This window comes from Hyperolius riggenbachi, chromosome 11 (assembly GCF_040937935.1).
Source record: "Hyperolius riggenbachi isolate aHypRig1 chromosome 11, aHypRig1.pri, whole genome shotgun sequence".
NCBI classification, from domain to species: Eukaryota; Metazoa; Chordata; class Amphibia; order Anura; family Hyperoliidae; genus Hyperolius; species Hyperolius riggenbachi.
The window spans coordinates 106,989,952-107,015,598 of NC_090656.1; the positions used below are offsets into that span (position 1 = coordinate 106,989,952).

The 25,647-nt window shown below is 41.3% G+C and overlaps 1 protein-coding gene across 2 annotated transcripts in view; it reads right to left on the minus strand.

The window, feature by feature from the left end:
* Nucleotides 1-3,572: 3,572 nt before the first annotated feature.
* Nucleotides 3,573-25,647, minus strand: part of CPT1A (carnitine palmitoyltransferase 1A) — a 101,789-nt gene continuing 79,714 nt past the window's right edge. For both annotated transcript variants that reach the window (XM_068260367.1, XM_068260366.1), the window contains exons 16-19: nt 24,885-25,037; nt 22,632-22,745; nt 17,665-17,757; nt 3,573-12,491 (exon numbers count right to left, since the gene is read on the minus strand). In XM_068260367.1, coding sequence (XP_068116468.1) covers nt 12,393-12,491; nt 17,665-17,757; nt 22,632-22,745; nt 24,885-25,037 — 459 coding nt within the window. In that variant the 3' untranslated portion in view covers nt 3,573-12,392. The remainder of the gene's footprint in view (nt 12,492-17,664; nt 17,758-22,631; nt 22,746-24,884; nt 25,038-25,647) is intronic.

A 25,647-nucleotide genomic window follows, 5' to 3' on the forward strand; every position in this document is an offset into this window, starting at 1 on the left:
GCCACAGCATACAGGAAGTAATTTACATACGATACTGGTTATAGCGTCTCCCTGCCAACGCCAGGCCAAGCCCCTGATGAGTCATACGTGACGAAACCGGTAGGGCGTGGCTTCAGGCGGAACGGCAGCAGAGACGCGGATGGACAGCTACAGATGAGGAGCCTCTTTTTATGATATGCGCATATCGTTTTAACAAATGTGAGTGTAACTTTTATGTGTTCATAAGTTTTATTAAATGGAATTATGCTATGGGAGCTTTCGTTTCTGAGTTTCTTAAGGAATACAGCCATGACACGAGGGTAAATCAAGCAGCAGCCGGCATCACAAACGTTACAGCTGGTCTTTAGAGGGTCAGCATAGGAATCTGCACCGGTGGAGGGATTGCTGATGTACTAGTATCCAAACTGGTTTACGCTATGCACCCCCCCTTGTTTCTCTGAGCTATTTGCAGGAAGAAGGCCATCGGAATAGTGGAGAGATATATAAAGCGAGTTTGCTGGCATCCTTGGTACCAGCCTCTAAACATTGGTGAGAGTATTACTGTATACTAATTACTGCGGAGGTGTCTAGGAGCATTTGCCTCATTGGTGGTGTATTGCATCGATCCTGTGGAGTGGACATTGATGGTTGATTGCCTACTGAACTGTTCCCTAAGCTATAGAGACTTTTTTGACTTTAGTCTGTGTATGTGTTAGAATGTTCTGAAACAGTTGATGCAGGTTCTATGGTATAACTCTTATATTACAGTGCACAGAGTGAGCGCTGTACACACTTTCTCCACAGGGCGCACACTAGTCCCTACAATATCAGGGCTGTTTTTCTGGCCTATGTGATCGCATATTTGTACAATGTTTTATTTTTGCTTGCAATTTTTCTTTTGCTGTGAAATACAATAGACTTTCCAACTACAGAGGTGGTAGAAGGTGGGTTTCAAGCAGTCAGGGAATGCAGAGGCAAACCCACCTTCCATATGCCTATTAGGATAGGTCCACACTAGGCACGGTTGCAGGACGGAGCAAATGGATCCGTGCTGCCCTTTTGCAGCAAACGTTTTTGATCAGTTTGCGTGTTTTTTTCCCCCTCCTTCCAAAAACGCTTGCTCGTATACTTCTGCGACACATAGCTGGAGGGGGAGCGGGGATGGGGGGACCCAGGTGAGGGGCGACCCCCCTCACCGACGCTGTGCCCACAGCCCCCCTGTCTTGGCTGCTACCCCCTCAGGCTACCTGGGGGGACACCTATAGGGGGAAGGAGCAGGCAGTAGGCAGTGCAGATCACCCTCCGTTTTGTGTGCCAAGTTCTCTGTGTAGAGGGAGATCCATTTTTGCATTGCTTGCCACTACCCCTCCGTGTATCAGGGATCGATCCGGGTCCGTGAAGTCCTGATAAATCCGGACCCTTACGGTCAGCTTTTAAAAACTGATCCCCGGAATGCACATGGATCAGTTTTGAAAGTGAGTGAAGCCTGTTGCTATTTCTGAAATTAGTATCCGTGGCTCTGGTTTTGGTCCGGGCCCCAAAATGGGCGTACATACAAAAAGGGCGTGGGGAAAAAAGGACGCGTGGTGTAAATGATCAGCGGTAATATCGATTATAAAAATAGTGTTGTATTTCGTTTACAATAATGTTTTACAAATTAAAGAGAATCTGTACTCTAAAATTCTTACAATAAAAAGCATACCATTCTATTCATTATGTTCTCTTGGGCCCCTCTGTGCTGTTTCTGCCACTCCCTGCTGCAATCCTGGCTTGTTATTGCCAGTTTTAGGCAGTGTTTACAAACAAAAAAACATGGCTGCTAACCAGCATGTGATAGGCTGAGAGAAGCTCAGTCTGTGACTCATACAGAGCCTGCAGGGGCGTGGAGAGGGTGTGTATAGCTTCTGCCTATCACAAGCAGAGCAGCACATTCCTGCCTGAGTCTGACAAAGCCATCAAAGGAAAGAAGATTAGATTATATAACAGAGAGAATACAGCCACTGTGCAACTAGGAAAGGCTGTAGTAAGACAGACCACATTAGAACAGGTATAGGAACTTATAGGATACAAGAAATAAGGCTGAAAATGTTGTTACAGGGTCTCTTTAAAGTGTAACTGTCAGGCATAAAATCAAAAATCAATTCTTTTGTTTTATCTGGTAAACAAGTAATACGAATGCTAACCAGGCAATCTAAAAGTTAAAATCTCTATTACTTTTCTTGTTTATAAATGATCATTCCCTAGTTTACCTGACTCTTATTTGGTACGTTGCCGCACAAAGGAAGTTGTAGAGCATGCTGGGTTGTCTTTTTTGCTTCTTTATTTCCCCTCAGACTTAACTAATCTACAGAAGCAAAAAATTTACCAAATGTTGTGTGTACTAAATAAGAGTCAGGTAAACTGGGGAATGATCATTTATAAACAAGAAAAGTAATAGAGATTTTAACTTTTGGATTGCCTAGTTCGCATCCTTATTACTTGTTTACCAGATAAAAATAAAGAATTGATTTTTGATTTTATGCCCGACAGTTACACTTTAAAAAACATTTAATAAAGGTGTATGAAATCGCAAATTGTGAAAACTATAATCTTCTCTGTTTTAAAAGTGAAACTTCTAATTAAAGTTTGTTAAAAAACAATATTATATGTATAATCTTTATAATATTGTGAATAACCTTCATTTACCGTTTCTTAATGTAATAAAATTTGAAAATATAGTTTCCAACAGTGAAAAAAATATAGTACAATATTATGTAGTATAATAAAAGTATGTTCGTAATAACTGTTGTAAAACATTAGTAAATATTATTAACATTTTACTACAACTAATCCTAACCCTACTCTCACACAGAACCCTCCCTGTACCTATCCCTAACCCTTAGACCCCCCCCCTGGTGGTGCCTAACCCTAAATCTCCTCTGGTGGTGCCTAAGCCTAAGACCACCCCTGGTGGTGCCTAACCCTAAGACCCCCCCTGGAGGTGCCTAACCCTAAAACCCCCCTTAGTAATCGCTTTATTGTGTGGATAATAATGTTCTACAAATAGTGACTGTAAAAAATATATTACAATTTACTTACTGACCGCTTTATTATGTGAATAATAATGTTTTACAAACAGTAAGGGATAACATTTTAAATAACGTTTTAGTTAAATACGATAAATATGTTTAGTATTTTTGTAAACGTTATTCATCACGGGCGCATTTTGTAAACTTAAATCATCAGAAGCGCAGTTTGAAAACGTTAATAATCTCCGGGCGTCGTTTGAAAACGTTAATCTCCGGGCGCCCTTTTTTCCTGTTCGGCACCCATCAAATGATATTTATTATGGGAGTGAATGGTGGCGCCCTTTTTGTCCACTTGCCTCATGCGCCCAAATTTGCTGCTTCCCCAAAACAGAGCCACGGATACGTTCTCGGACCTAGTGTGAACCTGCCCTTACTTGGAATTTTCTTTGTGTTGTATTGGTGAAGTAACAACATAACACCTGTAAGGTGTGACCACAAAAGTGGAACCAGGAAACAACATCAACATAAAATAAAATAACAGGGAAAAAGAAAAACAGAACACATACTAAAAAAAGCAGATACAAGAAAAGTTAAACTTTTTTAATGACAGTCTAAATCCAATATCGTAGGAATACTAAGATTTACACCCAACAAAGCTCACTGTTATTTACATGCAGTGGTATTTCATGTTACAAAAACAGAAGAGGACTCCTATATGATTTGATCTTATTTAATGAAATAAGTTTTCATACCAACCAACTATGACAAAAAAAAAAGAAGAAAAGGTCATGTTATCAAATACAATTCTCATTATTCAGAACAACGGTTTTCATTGGCAGCGTAATATCTAAGAACCTGAGTTTTAGATCAGATTTCACCTACATCACTGAATCAAGACCCGATTTAACTAAATAACTCTAATTTGACACCAGCCGGTCATGTTTATATAAATAGTGCACATTTATATAGCCTCTTCCACATTCGCAACTATACTTGTGTGAGACACCAGAATTATATGTAATATAGAAGTTTTATTCATAGCTTATGTACAAAGTATTTCACACTTAAATTCCAGGTTCAGCCTGATGCTGTAAATGTAAAGGTGCACCTCCCCCGAATATTGTATGTTTAAAAAAAAAAATTTGTTCAAATTAACACTGTACATTTAATGTCCCATTTCATTTCTACAAGTTGCCTTTGTTTACAATATTTAGCCTATACCCACGGATTATATTGTCTAAAACCTCAGTAATCAGTCATCAGATATTTCCTATATTTCCTTTTTTATGTATGTGTAAAATTAGGCTTCTGCAACTGTAAAGCCTTGTACACACTATCAATTATAATTGGCCAATGATTGGCCAATTTTACCACCTCCATGTAGTATGGGAGCTTACCTGCACAATCTGCTCATAGTATTCAAAATCTTTTGGCCCTCATACTATATGGAGAAGGTAAAATTGGCCAATCATTGGCCAATTATAATTGATAGTGTGTACAAGGCTTAAATCCTGTCCTAAAATTTAGATCACAAGACCAGAAGCCGCCAGCCAATGTCAGGATCCATAGGTGTGGTTACTGCTGCTTGAATGGCATCATCACGCTGCACAGTGCAAATGGGAAGGCACAGGCAATCTCTGTGAGATTGCAGCTTACAGCAGTGACAGTCAAGGAAGTGGGAGGAGTCTGAGTTCCTGACCATGCACTGCAAAATAAGGAGGAAAAATAAGACCTGGAACTGAGTACCAACAGGGATTGGGAACCATTTGTATCTAGAGTCACTCTCAAATTCTTACTGCATGACCTCTGCAAAGCCTTTGTTCGTGAGAGTCCTCAGCCCTCCCAAAAATCAACCTTCCCTCTCAAATGACTGTAAATTGGCTTGAGGAAAGCCCAGTTAAAAAAAGAAGTAAACATTCTTCAAAGAGATATTACAGGGATAAAATATACACAAACAAAGGTGATACCAGAGTGCACAGCACATAACATTTGTTCAAAGTTTTGTGGACAATTGCAGGATTTAAGATAAAATAATAGCATTGTGTTTGCATTTAAGGTTGTTCTGTGCCTGGAGTAACACTTTAAAATATATTGTAGGTACTCCATGTCCAATCAGTGATCAGCAGCAGCCCCCGGACCGGTGTGTTGGGGGAGGAGCTACCAGGGAGGTGCAGACACGTGTAGTTCTATTTACCAGATACTTTTTAGAAGCTATGGATTGCATCTAAATAAGCAGCAGTATTGGGATAAACACCATTAACAATGGCAGGCTCTATTTAAAGGGCACTATGGTGAAAAACTGTAAAATGTAAAATATGTATGTACACGTACATTTGTCTCAAAGGAAATTAACTAAACATGCTTTACTTTAAAATGTAATAGCCATGACCTGGCGTTGACAGATTTTGGATTAGTACTTCTCCACATAAGGGACTCTCAAGGTTTCTTTTATTTTCAATAACAATCCTTGAGAAACACAGACACACATCCTGAGTGGCGCAGTCCAATAGTAACACACAAGGAGGCAGGCTGCTTTAAAAAGTGTAAAGGAAACCTTGAAAATCCCCGGTGAGGAGATCGACTGTTCCAAAAAAGTTGGGAAGTGGTTCAGAACGTAATACTTCATGTAAGTGACAACTACATAGGAAGTAATTTACTGGGCATTTACCCTGGGCCAAATATAATATATACCCACACCCTACAAACACATTCCAGACCATAAAATAAATATAGTTACATATGTAAGCATAAAAGAACGTGAAAAAGCTATAACACTAATAACATTAAGGCTAGTGTTTTGAAGGCATACCTTAGAAAACACATTCAAATCAGGGGAAGTGCACCTTCTTCAAAGGGTTAACTGAGAAACATAAAACTTTGATTCATATGCTGTAATAAACATTCTTTTGCATAACCAAAATAGATTTGTCTTCCTCTATGGTTTTAAATTCACATATGATGGACTCTACTTGTGTAACGTACGTTTGTTTTGGTTGGAGCCAAAGAGAAAAGGCTTTGCATGAGATTACATTTACATCCAATGTAGAGAGCGATTATCGGCTCATCTTCTCCACTGAAAGTGCCCAAAGAACATATACTCTGGCTTGCTGCAGCCGCCCAAGCCCCGGGCCTTTTTGTCCTTTCCAGAAATCCAGCCCTGCAATATGCTGCTCAATGAAGGACAATTCCCAGACAAACTCTATTGGATTGGATGGACATTTCCCACCCAATGACTAGGGAGCATTGTGTCTCCATGGCAATTGGTCAGAGGTGAATAGAAGAACTACAGTTACCACTGCATAAACACACCCCTAGCTGAAGTTTGTAGGCTGGCATATAGCCAATAGACCCTCTCTATCATCAGACACTGCTCTGCAGCATCTCTGGGCAGGTCTACAGATGGTACACTGGCCATACACGTGCAGACTTAATAGGTATTCTGTGGCTGCCTTTGCTGTTCATAGCTCTCTCAGTTCTGCAGGGTTGCCCACTGAAATCATTAACAGCTAATCAAACAGACTAGAGCGGCTTGAGAAAGAAACCAGAAGGACTAGCCTTAGACTGAGAAATGCCGAAAGCAGGAGTAACGTTAAGCTTTCCAGCATGAAATTGTTGATGAGATGAAAATAATTTTAGCTTCATGCAGGGGTGTAAAATTGTCCTGGTGCCCCCTCTCTCCACACCATGGCTGGACAATCCATTCTCTCCTGTAGTGATCAGCTGTTCCAGTCCTCCACCCCCCTCTTGCACCGTGTAAGCGCAGTGAGCACTGTTATATTTACCAAGTGCACACTGCATCTGGTCTCCTCTTCCTCCCAGGAGCGCATGCTCTATGCTGCCACCCTGAGGCTCCTGGTGATGTGATGTGACATACTTCAAGAGACTCAGGATGTCAGCATGCAGCACGTGGATGCCAGGAGGAGCAGGGGACCACATGAGGCATGGATTATAATAACTTAGTCCACATAACTGCAATCCCTGTGCTTACTCTGCGAAAGGGGGAGGGGGGGGGAGAAGGCCCCTATAGCCCTCAGAGTCCACCATGGTTGCAGGAGGTATTGTTACGGCATACGTATTTGTAACACTGCCAGCGAGTTGGACGCAGGTTGAGCCGAATGACAGCTCACCCTGCTGCCCCTGAAATTTCTGACCATGTTGAATACTATTTCCCTTTTGAGTCGTTGCAACTCGCGGACTGTGGACTATAGCATTGTAACTGTAATGGCGCCCAATTCAGGCGCTATGTGGCTGGCAGGGTGTGGCGGGAACACCACCGTCTTCAATTGTTACACCACTGCTTGCATGCAAATTTAATCCAAATTGTAGATAGCTTGGAATTTGCCAAATCAAAAGCACTTCCTGCTGAACCTGATTGACCCAATTCTAATCTGCATACAATCATATGCATTTCATTGATTATCTTTACTCCTGGTAGATGACAAAAGTTCCAGATGTTAATATTTTGGCAATTCCTGTTTTTTTACCTCTTCATCTATCAAGTAGGAATGAAAATGAGAACCACAAGTCTCAGTATCAGGATTTATTGCACAGGCTTTCTCAAACAAGAACAGATAAAGTGAAGAAACTAACGTGTGAGGATCTTTAGAGTGGAATTATAGTGAGAGGCCGATAAAAGCAGAGCTGTCACCCAGAGCAACCAATCAGCTGAAACAAGGATTCTGATTGGCTGTTCTGAGGATGTCCTCCACATTTAGGCCTTGAGCTCACTGGCACAGTTGTGCCCACTTTTCAGTTACACATCAATGTTACGGATGCTGAAAAGCGGACTGAAGCGGACACAACTGCGTTAGTGGTATCAGGCCCTCCCTGCAGCATTATTTGAACCTTTCTAAATAAATAGGCCTGGACATTTAAAAAGGCCATATTATACATTCAAGCATCTAGCAAATGTGTTATTTATCCTATATAATGTGCGTGTTCTACAGATCTCGTGCACAGCAAAACCACATGTGCCCAGGAACAATTTCCTGTGATTGTGTGACATATGGGCAGCAGCGAGGTATGGGCAGATGAAACAACCATATATTATATAAACTACAGACCATTACTTTGCTCTCATACATCTATGGTCCTTATAGGTTTACTGCATTTGCGAACTCCACCATAGCTTGTATGGTGTGGACTCTTGCATACATAAGGCACTACCACCGATGATCCTTTATGAACACGGGCGCCATAATGCCCAAGCCTTGCCAGGAGGTCAAAGAGTAAAGATGAGATTTATGAATAGGACACCAGCAATTACAAAAGTACAAAATGAAGCAATCTTTTTCTTACACAAGCTAAAAAGGAAACCTACAGAAACACGAGTGCTGCACACATCTGCCCTAAATGTGATGGCTTCATCACATCTCATGCAGCAAGAGCGCAGATGCCACATCAAAATCACCTCCAGGTGGCATTTGCAGGTAAAGTCACTTGACACTGTACAAGTGTCTAAATTAATAATTTTTTCTCACCCCGTAACGGAAATCTATAGACTAAAATGTTTATGTACTTATATGGTTAAAATGCCTTAAAAGGAGCATGTGATCAATAATGCATGTTACCCGCATTACCGATGTAAGCCCTGTTTTGTTTTATCAGGTCATGTCAATACCATTGTTTACTGTAAGCAGCAACTCACTAGACTCACTAGCCTATAATCTGCGTTTGTTGTTAACAACTGATATTTGATATTATGCAGTACAGAGGAACAATCTACAAGAGTGAAGGGAAGGAACACTTCACAACCAACAGCAACATTTTTGAAGCACAAACAGGAATTAACATACACTATAGCTAGTTTAGTAACAGGTTACACGGTACATGCTGTAGGTAACTTGACAGTATTGCAGAACAGATGCTAAAGTCAATCATGGAAATACTGCACTATTGATCATATTGATCAGGGCCCCATTCTAAGACATCTTAAGCACCCTTCAATGTAAATACATTAACACTTAAACACTGTTGGAGTACAATGTGAGACCAGGAGATTGCAGCTCAATCGTGAAGGACCAGTTTGACCCTTCAAGGCTGTGAGTGGCTTTGTCTATCTGCTGCAGTTCCACTTTAAGGGGATGCATAGTAGTGTGGTACAAAGCACAAAATATTGCAAATGAATACTAGAAATACTGTGAATCTCATCAGCAGGTGGAGTTTAAAATATTAATGTAGAAGCTTGTGGTTTTACAAAAGAGGAGAGGACAAATATTTGCTGTAATTCTTACTGGGGGGGGGGGGGGGGGGTTGGAAACCGGCCATACTTCTTACTGGGGGTAACTGGAGGTAGGGAGAGAGAGGAGTATACAGACACTGGCCACACTTCTTACCAATTAGGGGAGGCAGAAATTGGGCACACTTGTTTCTAACGGAGGGGGGGGGGGGTACAGATACTAGCCGCACTTTGCACTGGAAGCAGTGGTGGGGGTCACAAATACTGGCAGCACTTCATACTTTTGGGGGGAGCAGATACCCAGATACTGGCCACACTTTTTACTAAGGGACGAGGTGAGGTACCGATACTGGATGCACTTCTTTCTAACGGAGTGGAGAAGGAGCAGATATGGGGGGGGGGAGGAGAAGGGGTTGTTGGCGTTGAACAAATACTGGCCGTAGTCTTTACTATGGGAGAGTGGATACTGGCTGCATTTATTACTGAGATAGGTACGTTATGCTTGGATGACTGGGCCGGTGCATTTGGACCTATAGTGATTAAAATATCTGGTGTAGCCCAGGTAAAGCAAACAATCTTTTTACTTACAAAACTTGCCACTCCCACCAACGTGCGACGCTCCAGACAAGTATGAAATATTCATGTGCAATATAAAGCACGTTTTGAATTAAAAGAGAGTAAAACTGATATTTTCAAAAATCTGTTTGAAAATCCTTACGTAAATAAGTTAAACCAATATACATATATTGTATATATAAAAAAAAAAAATCACTATGCATTCCCTTTATTAAAAAATGCATGCTTATTTGTTGATTGGATTCACTAGCTCTTGTATTAGTTCATCCTTCCCTAATTTATGAGGCCGAGTTCACTTTATGGACTCTTCTTAGCTTTTCCAAACTTTACACCATACGAGAAACGGTTATGTCTTTATAAAGGTATTCCTGATAAACCAGACAGTAAGAACGCAAAACTTTTCTTAAAAGAGAACTTGGTGATGCCTCATTGGATTGAGGATTAAATAGCAATAACATTTGTAATTAATACTTTTTCAAAAATGTTTGTCCTTCAACTGTTATCAGCTGTACAAGTTATAATGTCCGCGTGACTCCTGCTATCTCAATGAATCAGAAACAGATTTCTCAACTCCTTCAGGGTAACAGACAGTGGCGTAGCAAGAGGGGATGCAGAGGTTGCAGTTGCACTGGGGTCCTTGCCAGGTTTTGGTGTACCATATCTATTGTTATGTGTAGAGTGCTTGGGGGGCTCCACTGGGGCCCAAATCACCTTAGCTACGCCACTGATAACAGAGCTATTTTTATAAACCACAAACAAAAGGCACACATCAAAAAGTTGTACATCTTCACTTAAAGCATCCTGGACTTATAGGATGGATTCACTTCTACATGGCATTGTCCTTTCCCTGGTCAAGCATTCATTCACAAGCAAATATCCTGTAGTAATTTAACCACTTCTCTACCACAGGGTTTTTCACCTAAAAACCACAGCAATTCTAACATTTCAGGGAGGCAAGGGTTAATGGGCTTAATGGGGGTATAATTTATTTTAAAAAACCCTCACTGATGCTGATCACTCACTAATGCTGTATTGGTTATCTGAGATCCTCTCACGAGTGATCTCAGTAACTGTAACAGCATAGTGACTGATTCAATGTTTACACACATTCTGAATGAATGAGCACTGTCATTGGCTTTGGCAGTGCTCATTCAAACTTGTAAACACTTTGATTGGCTGACCAGCGGGTGCCGAACGCGGCCGCACATCCGCGTGCACGCGGCCGCGCATCCGCGTGCACGCGGCCGCGCACGCGAACGCTCACAGCGGGAAAACAAACAGGAGTTGCCTATCTACGCCCCTGTGCCCCAGGTGAATTTTAAAGGGGCGTAGATAAGCGTGGCAAGGGTTGCTAAGTGGTTAAAAAACCATAACCCTGAAATTCAAGTACTTGTTACGATCACAGAGTCAGCAAAACTAAACGTCTGTTCCAGGCTAGCTTCACTCTGTCTACGTTAAGATAAGTAGTATTTCTCTGCAGGAAGGGCTGTTCACATACTGTATATACATTGTGCTAACACAAACACATTCACAAAACACTTACATGACTAAGCTGAGTGCGTTGCAGGAGGTGTGCCTTTTTTTTTGAGTAATGGCAATGCATTCCGTTATCTGGAATATTATGTACTGCAGCCTTGTAAGGCAGTGCATAGACGTACAGCCGACATGTGTAGGGGGGGGGGGGGGGGGAGTGAGCAGTAAGCAGGGGCAAGAGATATGGGTCATTGAACATCAGTTTTATGTTGTGATAAAACACAACACACCAAACACAGCGTGAAAGGGCCCTTGGTCAGAAAAAAGTGGTTTGGGGTTTTTTTTGGGCTAAACTACAATTTTCAAGTGGACAGGATCGGGGGAATTTACTTATTTGTATTTGAAGCGCAAATAAGTGAACTCCCCCGACCCTTTCCACTTGTCTGGCTGCTGAAATGTAGTGATGCACAAATTCAAGTTTCTGAATTTTAACAACCCAAATTTGAACAACAACACTATTAACCACCTCTACTGTTTGTAAAATATGAAATTCGAGGTCCTGATGAAGAGGAAAGAAGTGAAGAAAACTGTTACACACCATTTAGCCTATAAAGCATCTTTGAAAGCAACCTAATGTGATACAGTTAAAGTGATATTTACAGATATTAGCAGTTAATGTTCCCATGTGTTCATGCACGGCGATGCAGGTGTGTTTCTGGACCCAGGTATTAACCCTCCTTGGGGGTTGCAGTTGGCAAAAAAATATATATAGCTATAAATAAAAGAGTTGAATCTTTGAACGTTGACAATGTTAAAAAAAAAATAGACTAAAAGTAAACAATGAATGTTTAAAGTATAGCAGATGAATTAAAACACGGGTATCTACGTGAAACCAAAACATAAGAAGCCCTTGTAACATTTCCGGGAGACATATTCTAGCAGCAAATGAACCGGTATGATGGAAGGGTGTGTATGTTCCGCAGACCTTAAAAAAATTAAATAAAAATTGTAAAGAAAATAAAAATCTTAAATTAACAGACGGCAAGACCAGCTGATACGGACTTGCAGTCACTACATTCAGCAACTAGAATCAGTCTTCCTAGTAAGTGTTGCAGTGTGAAGTGGAATTTAGGTCTGTAAGATCGTGTTCTGGTCTCTTCTGAAAAAATGTGGGCATTTCACTTCTTGGCCTTGTTGCAGTTGTTTGTACTGATGTTAAATAAACCCAGAATTTCAAGCATTGCTTGTTTGATGTTCTGTCCAAAGCGATGTGAATCCTGGCAAAAAGAGGAAAAAAATTATTTGCTTGTTTATAAAGCTCCAGCCCTCTAGGGTAATTAATAGAAGGGGAAGTTACAAAAGTACACACATAATAATGGCAAGCTATGATACAGGAAGGAGGAGGTGGACACTTGTCAAGTTACATTCTAAAGCTATGTACACACTTAAAGGGGCACTATGGCGAAACATTGTAAAATATGTGCAAACAAACAAATAAGAAGTACGGTTTTTTTCAGAGAAAAATGAGCCATAAATTACTTTTCTCCTAAGTTGCTGTCACTTACAGTAGGAAGTAGAAATCTGACAGAAGCGACAGGTTTTGGACTAATTCATCTCTTCATGGGGGGGGGATTCTCAGGGATTTATTTATTTTCAAAAGAACTTAGTGCATGGCAGTCGCTCTGTATAACTGCCAAAAAACTATGTAGCGAGCAGGGAAGCTGGCCAGCATCATTGTTTAAATCCTTTTTAGGGAATATCTTTATAAAGAATAAAAGCCTTGCTGAGAATCCCCTATGAAGAGATGGACTAGCCCAAAACCAGATCGCTCCTGGTGACCCGATCGTGGCGGGGGCATGCATGCAGCTGGGCTGCACATGTGCAGCAGAGTGTGACTGGATACGTTTATTGGGAAGGCAAGTGGACGATAGGAGTGGTCCAGAGAGACCACGAGGGAGCCCGTGGACTGAAGGGGGCTGGAGGCAGCCCCAGCTAATTAAAAAAGGTTTTACTTTTACTAGTCTCAGGTTTTATTGTGCGACCATCTCTTATCCTGTATCCTGGAAGACCAAAAAAGGGCCTGAACCCTGGCAGTCCAGGAAACTGCTGTCCCATTGAGCACTGAATGATCAGTCAGCGATATAGTGCTTCTCCCACACTGCGTGGAAGGGAGCCTCAAAACACCAACAGTTAATATGGTACTGCAACCCTTACTGAACAATTTTTTTAATATTAGCAGCTGTTGGCGCCTTATAGGGTGGAGCTAACCCAGCAAATCCAGAAGATTCACATACAAAGTAGTTATTTGTTTTCTCTTCAAAGTACATAAAAAATGGAATAGGACATTACTCAGGAAGTCCATGAGAAGGAATCTGGTCATTGTGGCATAGAACAACCACGTCATCCTGTCAGTGGTGTATTTAGTTCTCTATAGATTGTCCAGCCCCCAGGATTGCCCCGCTGTGGTCATTGCACTTCACCAACTCCACCATGGTGAAAGAAAAGCTGTCTTTAAATGTGCCTTATATAACAAGTGCCAATATTATCATGTTACAACTTTGACCAGTACAACTATATTGCCAGTGCCAATATCAAGTATAACCATCATGTTCCCTAAATAGCAAGTGCAATCCAGGTCTACAAAATCCAGGTCTAAAAAGGCTGATATACACAAGAAGATACAAAACTCAAAGGCTGTCCGACTGCTTAAACTGCTTGCAATAATTTCAATACCAGGGAGTCAACCAGCCTGCACCTGTATCCCCCACAAAGTGCAAAGGTACACAACAGATAAGAAATCTACTGGGTCTCGACCTGGATTTAGCAATTATACAGTGGCTTGCAAAAGTATTCGGCCCCCTTGAAGTTTTCCACATTTTGTCACATTACTGCCTAAAACATGCAACAATTTTATTGGAATTCCACGTGAAAGACCAATACAAAGTGGTGTACATGTGAGAAGTGGATCATTCCAAACATTTTTTACAAATCAATAACTGCAAAGTGGGGTGTGCGTAATTATTCGGCCCCCTGAGTCAATACTTTGTAGAACCACCTTTTGCTGCAATTACAGCTACCAGTTTTTTAGGGTATGTCTCTACCAGCTTTGCACATCTAGAGACTGAAATCCTTGCCCATTCTTCTTTGCAAAACAGCTCCAGCTCAGTCAGATTAGATGGGCAGCATTTGTAAACAGCAGTTTTCAGATCTTGCCACAGATTCTCGATTGGATTTAGATCTGGACTTTGACTGGGCCAGTCTAACACATAGGTATGTTTTGTTTTAAACCATTCCATTGTTGCCCTGGCTTTATGTTTAGGGTCATTGTCCTGCTGGAAGGTGAACCTCCGCCCAGTCTCAAGTCTTTTGCAGTCTCCAAGAGGTTTTCTTCCAAGTTTGCCCTGTATTTGGCTCCATCCATCTTCCCATCAACTCTGACTAGCTTCCCTGTCCCTGCTGAAGAGATGCACCCCCCGAGCATGATGCTGCCACTACCATATTTGACAGTGGGGATAGTGTGTTCAGAGTGATGTGCAGTGTTCGTTTTCCGCCACACATAGCGCTTTGCATTTTGGCCAAAAAGTTCCATTTTGGTCTCGTTTGACCAGAGCACCTTCTTCCACATGGTTGCTGTGTCCCCCACATGGCTTGTGGCAAACTGCAAACGGGACTTCTTATGTTTTCTGTTAACAATGCCTTTCTTCTTGCCACTCTTCCATAAAGGCCAACTTTGTACAGTGCATGACTAATAGTTGCCCTATGGACAGAGTCTCCCACCTGAGCTGTAGATCTCTGCAGCTCGTCCAGAGTCACCATGGGCCTCTTGACTGCATTTCTGATCAGTGCTCTCCTGGTTCGGCCTGTGAGTTTAGGTGGATGGACTTGTCTTGGTAGGTTTACAGTTGTGCCATACTCTATCCATTTCTGAATGATCGCTTGAACAGTGCTCCGTGGGATGTTCAAGGCTTTGGAAATCTTTTTGTAGCCTAAGCCTGCTTTAAATTTCTCAATAACTTGATCCCTGACCTGTCTTGTGTGTTCTTTGGACTTCACGGTGTTGTTGCTCCCAATATTCTCTTAGACAACCTCTGAGGCCCTCACAGACCAGCTGTATTTGTACTGACATTAGATTACACACAGGTGCACTCTATTTAGTCATTAGCACTCATTAGGCGATGTCTATAGGCAACTGACTGCACTCAGATCAAAGGGGGGCGAATAATTATGCACACACCACTTTGCAGTTATTTATTTGTAAAAAATGTTTGGAATCATGTATGATTTTCGTTCCACTTCTCATGTGTACACCACTTTGTGTTGGTCATTCATGTGGAATTCAAATAAAATTGATTCATGTTTGTGGCAGTAATATAGCAAAATGTGGAAAACTTCAAGGGAGCCGAATACTTTTGCAACCCACTGTAGCTCAGTTAATGAGTGGTATCATAGCTACAACACAGCACAACGTTTTGGCACGCAGGCAATTATCAAGCTAGAGCAGTTGACAAAGGTCTGTACACCGAAACGTTGTGCTCTCGATTTCTCTTCTGCTTTCTCTTCTGCTGTATACACAAGAAGACCCCAGGCTGTAATCATTGCCAAAAGTGGTTCAACAAACACTAATTTAAAGGTCTAAATACGTCAGGCAATGTGAATTTTTTTAATCTCCTAAACTTCTAAAAATAAACTGTAGGCACCGTAATGAGAAGACTTGCTATTAGCTCACTAGTTCATACTTTCAATTCTCTTTCTGTCCTACCGCAAATTCTACCCCTACCTATTGTGTCCCTACCCCCTCCCTTCAGATTGTAAGCCGCCAGAAGAGTGTTCCCCTTCTAATATATCCAACTTGATCATGCACTAGGAACAGAAGGTTGGTGGAAACCGCTCACTGTATTTTAGGACAGTGCCAGGACCAGGATAGCCAATCCAAAAGTAAATTGCCAACAAGAGGATGTCCGCACGATGTCCGTAAAAGACTAGTTACTTTATTAAAGACGTATCCAAAATCACCACATCATACAACTGACATGTTTCGAACCACAATGGTTCTTAATCATAGCATGATTAGGAACCATTGTGGTTCAAAACATGTCAGTTGTATGATGTGGTGATTTTGGATACGTCCTTAATAAAGTAACTAGTCTTTTCCGGACATCGTGCTGACATCCTCTGGTTGATCATGCACTGTCATGATTGGGTACCCTTGCCATGGACTGACTTGGACTTGATGACATGGTTTTTAAGACTTTAACCCCACTGCATGATTTTCTATCCTGTACTTTGCTCCTTTGTGTCTGTCACCCCTATTTATTTTTATCTATTGTTCAGTGCTGCGTAATATGTTGGTACTTTATAAATACAATACTGTAATCAATAAATAATTATTCTCGAGTATAGCAGAACAGAGAACTAATGTTTATTCCACATTAACACACCACTGTCCATTTAGAGGCTGCAATGGCCATCAGAGAGTCAATAAAAATAAAAAGATGTTTAAAAGCAACAGGCCTCACACGCTGGTTTACTTTGATGGTGCTTGATTATGTGAGACGTGTATCTGCTGTCTGTCTCATAGCAACTGGATGCAAATCATGTGCAACAGCTTTATCGTTATGGCCAATTATATGGGATAGTCTCTTTCAACATAGCCAGATTTGTAAAGGCACAGTGTGCTTTGGCATGGTAATAATGCAAATCGGAAATGTGAGATTTACACATAAAACATTCTCATGCTGAATCATGACTTATTTTTACTGCCTGAGCCAAGATAAATAAATAATGGTTCCCTGGGATGTGATCAGCCAACAAATAAACAATCTGACCCTTTAGAGAGATCCCTGTTCCTAATTAATCCCAAGACTCCCCGTGAAAGCTGGAACTAGCCGCTAGCAGATATTTACAAAGATAAAACTCTGCTTGATAAGAAAACGGTTGCCAAACCAGTATGTAGATAAAATCAGATATATAGGCTGCAATGTACAAAGTGTAATATCCCAAAGCAGCCAGTCAGAATTTAGATTCTGGCAACACTGAGCAGAAATTGGTTCCATACCTGTAAACTGTACTTTGGATGTCGTCCGTGATCACTGCCTGGTTTTACTTAATATGCAACCCTTAATTATCAATATAGGCTTGAAGACTGAATTTTTTCCCCTAAATTTATTGATAATTTTGCCTCTTCAAGTGCAACGTATATGTAAATGGCCACCTTTAATGCACTGAGGCCAAAGCGCATTGGAGGCCCATTCTCTTTAGCCCAGTTGTTATATATTCTGGGTAAACAGACCCTTTTGCAGTCTCTAGACTGAGTTTTAGATGATAATGGCAATTATTCATTAGGTTTATGTCATAAGCCCCGCCTACCTGTCTGCCACAAGTGACATCATAAGCTATGTTTATACTCCATAAGTTCTGCTGGTCGAGAAAGGAGCTGATTATTATACTTACTGTCTCTGGACTGGAGAATTTGCTGGATATGTGGAAGTTGATAAGGTTTTCCCCAACAATGATATAGGAGACACCATAGCCATCATCAGCAACCTGCAAAAGAACACATAGTTAGAATAATGGTATCAATAATATAATGAGCTAGAATATCCTAAAGCTAAAATAAAATTAAGATGATTGTAATAACCCATATCTTGTCTAACTGCAATAACTTTGTATGGCATCAAAATGGACCCTCTATGCAGCAGTTTAAAGGTTGTATCAGAAGTTGCTGTCACAGACTAGGCCTAGAGCACCATCTGCTGATGAAATATGATATTGCATGTTATGACAAAACAGATAAAATGACATTGCATACTCACCATGGTATCTGGAGTCTTGTCATGTCATGGAGACTTACCGTATTTTTCGGAATATAAGACGCACATTTTCTCCCACAAAAATGGGGGGAAAAAATAAGAACCGCCAACCCGCCACAATGTTGGGGACTCCCTGTATTGTCCCCGTGTCCTCTTCTGCTCCCTCGTGTATAGATAAAAGCAGCGGGTCTCTCACCTTATCCATCAGAGCTCGCGGTGATCAGAGACCATTCCTATCCCTCACTGTTCCCCCTAGTGCTGGCTTCTGCTGATTGGGTCATTACATGTGGCCAGCACTAGGGGAGCAGTGAGGGAGAGGTCTCCGATTGCTGCTGGAGCCGATGGTGAAAGACATGCTGCCGCTGCATCTATATGGGAGGGGGGAGGGGTGTGTGGTTGGAGGACACCAAGGATGAATTGGGGGGGGGGGGGGTGACAATAACTGGGGGGCAGGGGAGAACATCTACTAGACATCCCTGGACCATGGACGCATCAGGTTTAGTTTGTTTTTCCCCCTGGCTTTTGTCCTCTAAACCTAGATGCATCTTATTAGCCTGGAGTGGCTTATATTCCAAACAATACGGTTGTTTACACAGTTGGTTGGAGAGTGATGCGTCTACTACTTTTAAATTGCCCCAAAAAAACACTTTCAAACTCTGCACCTGCATGCAAAGTGGATGTCTAATTGCATAATATAGTAGCTGTTGGATGGTCATGAAATGGTTATAAATTGGTTTAGTCACTCTCAGTTTGGGACAGTATCTTGTAAAATGCAAACCCATTCAAATGCCTAAATAGCTGCATTCTTTGTATTTGAAAAAAATGAATTACACTTCATCAGAGAGGATGATAAATGCTATACAACCACCAATCTCAGCCATTAGTTTGAACACAGGTGGCCATTTTCCGCTCGTCAGTTTGGTTTCAATGGAGTTCAACTGCTTTAGATCCTCTGTTCATAAGAATGTGGTCTAAAAGTGGAAGAACTGGTACATCGATCCGATTGGTTTAATTCAAGTGGTCATTCATGTCTCATTACTTTTGTGTGGAATTCTTACTGAATCAGAAGGATTATAGTAGAAGGACAAACATTGTTCTGGGGGGAAAAAACCCTCAGAAGACCCATACACAAAAGGATTAGACATTATTATAATTGGTGTTCTAAACATATGTAAGTGAAGAGGTTTGTAGGTATCTGGCACAATAAATCCAGCCAAAATCAGTGTTTGGTTCACTGTGCAACTATAGTTTTGTTTCGGGAGTTTTGTTTTAATTAACAGTTGAGTGTTTTGACTTTTTCATACCAAGTTTTCTTTTTTGAGCTGACCTTTTGATCACGTATATTGTTTAGCAGAACGTTCTGCCTCTAGTCGAACACAAGTTTTGGGCCACTGGAAAAATAACCACACTTGCTTTGAGGTTCGGTAACAATTTGTCCGCTGCTAAAGGGACCTCAGAAACTTTAACATTCAACTAGGGGTTTAAAAAAATCTCCCCCTATACGGTCTCCAAAAATGCAGCACTTGCAAAGAGTGCTAGGCCCAGCTTGTTTTGGGTCACCATTAATATGTGGCCAGTGAAAAGTTATTGCAAGGGATGGCAAATGAGATGCAAATTGTTCCAAGTTATTGCAGGATTATGCATATGTTTTATGCAAATACTGTATGTGCAGCCTGAAAATGGAAATGTCAAATTCGAGCTCTGTAGTATTTCCTTGGTGTATTTTCAAGTTGAATACATTTCCATACAACATTTGCAGGCTAGCACACGTGTCAAATCCCGAACTCTGTGGGCTACAGTCCTCATACATTTATAAAGGGCTTTAAACTGAACAATCTGTATCACTTAAGTATTTTAAAATGGAAAAAAAATCAGCAATGCAAGATTGGACTACCGATCAGAGCCTCACTTTAAAGGGATCCTTAGGCCTACAAAATAAAATCAGTTGTACTCACCTGGGGCTTCTACCAGCCCCCTGCAGCTGTCCCATGCCCTCACAGCAATGATTGGCCGACAGGCTTACTGCGCCTGTGCAGGCCTGGCCACGCATCTCCTACAAGTTCCCAACCCCAATGGCGCCCTACGCAGGACGCTATTGCGGACAGGAACACGTAGAAGGCTACGCATGGCCAGGCCTGTCGGGAAAGTGAAAGTAGCTGGCGACGGGGGACAGGAGGGTCTGCGAGGGCACGGGACAGCTGCAGAGGGCTGGTAGAAGCCCCAGGTGAGTAAAACTGATTTTTTGGGTAGACTTAAGTGTCTCTTTAAACCAAACCTGAACTAAAGATTAAAATTCAAAATAAAGATACACATCATACTTACTTCTCATGTAGTCTACTCAATCTCTTGCTCCTCTCCTGTGCCCTGTTTGTCCACTGTGATCAATGGAATTCTCCATCCTCCATTTTGAAAATGGCCATTACCCCATACAACTTCCTGGTCAGCACACCGTTAAACTAATATCGCCCACGTAAGCCATAGGGAAACATGGACATTACCTTGCTCAACAGTTGTCCTTTCAGTTATAACTGACAGCAACTGATAGATTTCAATTATTCAAATTCTTGTCAGAAATTAAAGCAATCATAGTTAGTAGAAAGTGGTGAGTTTCTGAGAGGAACTGATGGTGAGGTAAGTATGTAATATTAATTTTCAGGTACATCATGTGTTTTCAGCCTCCTCTGAAGCGGGTAGAGCCCACACGATGCATTAAGGCTGGTTGGTGTCTCCCTGCATGCTGCCTTGGATCCCTGCACGCTTCTCCTCACGTAAGTACTTTTTCCAAACTCTTTCTTATTGCACATACTGCATCCTAATACTTAGCTCCTGTCTTTGCAGTCTGCACTCACTACTCAGGACTCTTTCCTGTCTTTTCTTCCATTATTTGGAAGACTATATTGACTAGTGCACTTTACTCAGTTTTGAGCAATAATATTTAGTACTGTGTTTTTTATCAGACAGAAGGAAATTTGCAAAAATTTCGTTACAAGTGAACATTTGTGGTTACCCACAATGCACTACTACTAAATATGCAAATTATCCCTTTTCGCCCTTGTTAAGCAAAGTAAGCATCCAGAACCGCTGGTGTATAGCAAGCCTATAACTTTAAGTTTTACACAGCCATATCAAACCCACATGTAGACAGCCTGTTTCGGACTTTTGGTCCTCATCAGTACATGGCAGGGATTGATAAGGCTGTATGAAATAGTACTTGGACCAGTACAACAGAGTAACCAAGCAGCTCAGGGTGACCCAAACTACTAGGAATGTATAGGGGGATAAAAGGAACCAAAAAGCCCTCCTACTAAAAAAGCAAAGCTTGGTGTAATTGCCTTCTTAAAACAGAAGGAAATTTGCAATAATTCAGTTACAAGTGAATATTTGTTTGTTTTAAGAAGGCAATTACACCAAGCTTTGCTTTTTTAGTAGGAGGGCTTTTTGGTTCCTTTTATCCCCCTATACATTCCTAGTAGTTTGGGTAACCCTGAGCTGCTTGGTTACTCTGTTGTACTGGTCCAAGCCCTATTTCATACAGCCTTATCAATCCCTGCCACGTACAGATGAGGACCAAAAGTCAGAAACAGGCTGTCTACATGTGGGTTTGATATGGCTGTGTAAAACTTAAAGCTATAGGCTTGCTATACACCAGCGGTTCTGGATGCTTGCTTTGCTTAACAAGGGCGAAAAGGGATATTTTGCATATTTAGTAGTAGTGCATTGTGGGTAACCACAAATGTTCACTTGTAACTGAATTATTGCAAATTTCCTTCTGTTTTAAGAAGGCAATTACACCAAGCTTTGCTTTTTTAGTAGGAGGGCTTTTTGGTTCCTTTTATCCCCCTATACATTCCTAGTAGTTTGGGTCACCCTGAGCTGCTTGGTTACTCTGTTTTATCAGACAGTGTTCATTGCACAATTTTGTATCACATTGTTATTATTAGTGGTTGTGAGGTTACCATTGTATACTATATACTTTTAGAGGTTTTTCCATAGGCCCCTTGTGTTTTATACAGACATATTTTGTGAATTACGGTTATCATTTATGATATTGGAGAGACACCAACTGTCACCTCTTTGGGTGACAGTTTAATTGCTTTTATTGTTTTTGTGGTATTGTTCAATAAATAATTTTGTGACTTTTGACTATACATGATCAGTCTGGTGCTTTCAGAAGGGCACTTTCTTTTTTGCATAGTTTTGTGGCCTATATGCCCTTCGCACATTCTGGCCTGAAATATAATAGCCACAGTGCATACTATTTACATGGTGCTTGTCCAAAATGTTTGTATGAAAATTAAAAGGAAAACTGAACTGAGAAGATAATACTGTATTGCCGTTACTGCTTATCTTCAGTTTTATGTATTCCTGGATTTCCCACTAGAACCAAGCATGCAGGTGCAGGAGTCAGAACATGTGATCTGCATACTTGTTCTGGGTGAGGGATTGCATGTTTGAGGCAGACGATCAGCACAACAGCCAGGTGAGTAGCTGCTCTAAAAAGCAGCAATTGCATCTTCTTGTATTTCTGCCACTTATAGTTTTCATTAAAAGAAACCCTATTTTGTAGACTAGTCACAGCAAGTAAAAGGAAAGAGCACATTTACTTACAGGCCCAAAGCCGCCACCGCTTGAGACGTTTTCTGGGTACTTCTCCAGCTGGAAGAGGTGGACCTGCTGCTGAGGGGTCTGGCTGGTGGACAGTCTCCAGGGCTCAGACAGGACCTGGGGTAATTACAAAGGGATGAGAAGTGAACTTCAGACAAATCATATTTGTTTGAATTTAGGATGGAGGGAGGGAGAAGCACAGCCTGTAAGGGTTTTATTGCACTCTGGTTTACTGCAATGGGGTGACATCCTATTCTAGAGACACAACTGAAAGTGAAACGAAATCTCCAGAATAGAAGAGCGATTCTCAACTAAAGGTATGTACAGACACGTGATTATTGTCAGCCAAAACGGCCCACAGCAAACGTTTCACCTGGAATTGTCCTGTGCATACAGTGCCCACCTATTGATCCTGCTTGGGCACCGTTAAAGAAAATCTGTAACAAACCCCCTCCCGAACTCTGACAAGATAAATATTTACCTACCGGGCGCAGTACTGGCTTTCTGATCAGGCTCAGGCGGAAATAGTCAAGCCCAATTGGGTCCCCTCTGTTGCGCAGGCGACTTGCGGCTGCACAGTAGAGAACTCGATTAGGCTTGGCTACTTCCGCCTGAGCCCAATCAGAAAGCCAAGACTGCGTCTGCGCTGGACCCGGGAAAGGTAAATATTGCATCTTTGTCGTCTGTGGTTTAGGGGGAGCCAGATGCTTAGGAGAATGGGGGAAGCCTCATTAGGATCCATAGGCTTCCCCTTCCCGGGGTAAGTATCTTCGGGGATGGGGTGGGGCTGTTCTTACAGATTCTCTATAAGGACCTGTCCTGCCGTATCCTCAACAACCCCCGACACCTGAGCAAGACCAATCACAATATTATTTTTGCTCCCCCACGCACAGGAATTCGCAACATCTTGAGGCCGCATTGCTAGCATGAAGGCTAGTGATGTGTTCATACAGCACCGTGCCCAATGGGATAATTTCCCAATCCCCGATGCCTGAGCTGGACTGAAAGCAATGTTATTGATGCTTCCCCCACCCACAGGAATTTGTGCATAATCGTCATCTCTTCGCCCCCCCCCCCCTCCACAGTAACAGTATTCATCGCCAGTCTGAAGGCTAGTAATGTGCCTGAACAGCACCGTGCCTGAAGGATCTCCCGACCCCTGACGTGTGACAATTATCGCATGTGTGTACTTAGCTTTAGACAGCAAGTGCAACATTAGAATTATCATTGATGACATCAATTTAAGTAATTCACTTCTATTTTTTCCTCATTTCAAAGTCTCAAAGACAAGGAGCACAAACAGAAATAAAAACCGGAGAAATGTTGATATTATTCATGCTTAAAGTGGACCTGAACTCTTGCACAGGACAGAAGGAAAACAGAGAAATTATTATTGAGTATTTATATAGCGCTGACATCTGCAACAAATCAATGCACCCTGTATGTAGAGGGTTTAGCCTCTCAAATTCTCCCTCACCTGTGGCTAATCACATTTGATCTCTCAGAGCAGAGCAGCTAATTTGTAAACACAGGATGTTAACCCCATGTCTCCCTTCCATGAAAGCAGGAAATAGACACACTGCAGATATATTGCAGGATTTGTATCAGCTGTAAAAAAAATAAAAATAAAGAAGGAAATCTTTAAAGGTTATTCTGTTTATCTTTTAGAGCAGAGAGGAAGTTCTGAGCTCAGATCCACTTTAAGAAGTGTGCTTGTCAACATGACCCAGAAGGGCCTGAAACCAACCTCTTGGTAATGGTTTTGATCTTAAAAATGCAATCATTATGACGATCTGTATTTCAATATAAGTTAAATTGAAGCTTTTATTTTTCCATTTAAAAAAATAAAACCTATTTTTTTCTGGACATTAGTCTAATGGTGCCCATACATGGTAAAAATTTTTTATTTATTTTTTCGATTAGATAATTTCATTTCATTATTTTGTGAGTTTGAAAAAAGAAATAATAAAAAAAAAATTGCATAGTGTTCGAGCTACCATACACGAACGTTTGATTTGTCAGAAAATCTGGAAAAAAATGATCAAATATAAAGATTTTTCCAACATGTCCAATCTGAATTTTATCGAAAAAACAGGATAATCGTTTTTTTTCTTGATTGAAAAAAAAGAGAGATTATTTTTGACCTTTTTTTTTTGATTTGATCGAATAGACTGGAAAATTGAATGTTTTTATTGCACAGTGTATGGGCACCATAAGCTAGTCGGGGTATGTGGAGATAACAAATGCAGCATTTACTTCTTTTAGGAAAGGAGAGTCAACTCCCAGGTACTTTGACACCACATAGAGACAGAAGAGGTGCCGATCGATCCCAGCTCCAGTCATGGCCAGACGATACATCTGCTGGTGTTTCTCTGCTGCTGCTTTGAAGAACTTCAATCTGGACTCATTCTGCAAGATGAAAAAGACATGCAATTTAACATTATTTAACGTGTATAAAAAGCTTTCCAGATCTTGAAATTGTTTGCTTGCCTATAAACATAAGATCAGATAAACAAATCCAAATTCTATTTGGTGTAGCCAAATCGCATCTGCCTGATTGTAAGCTGAGAAAACTTCTGTTTGGAGTGTACTCTTTTCTCTCCCCCTATCCCAACTGACTGCTGTATTTTCTGTACGCCCAAAAGACTTAAAGGACAAGTGAAGTGAGAAGAATATGGAGGCTGCCATATGTATTTCCTTTCAAACAATGCCAGTTGCCTGGCTGCCTTGCTGATCTGTTTGGCTGCTGTAGTGTCTGAATTGCACAAGAAACAAGCATGCAGATAATCTTGTCAGATCTGACAATAATCTCAGAAACACCTGATCTGCTGCATGCTTGTTCAGGGTCTATGGCTAAATGTATTAGAGGCAGAGGATCAGCAGGGCCACAAGGCAAATGGTATTGCTTAAAAGCAAATAAATATGGCAGCCACCATATTCCTATCACTTTAGTTGTCCTTTAAGGCCCGTCTCAGTTGATGTTGCCTGACTGGAATTGGAACCCGATTTCTTGGACGAC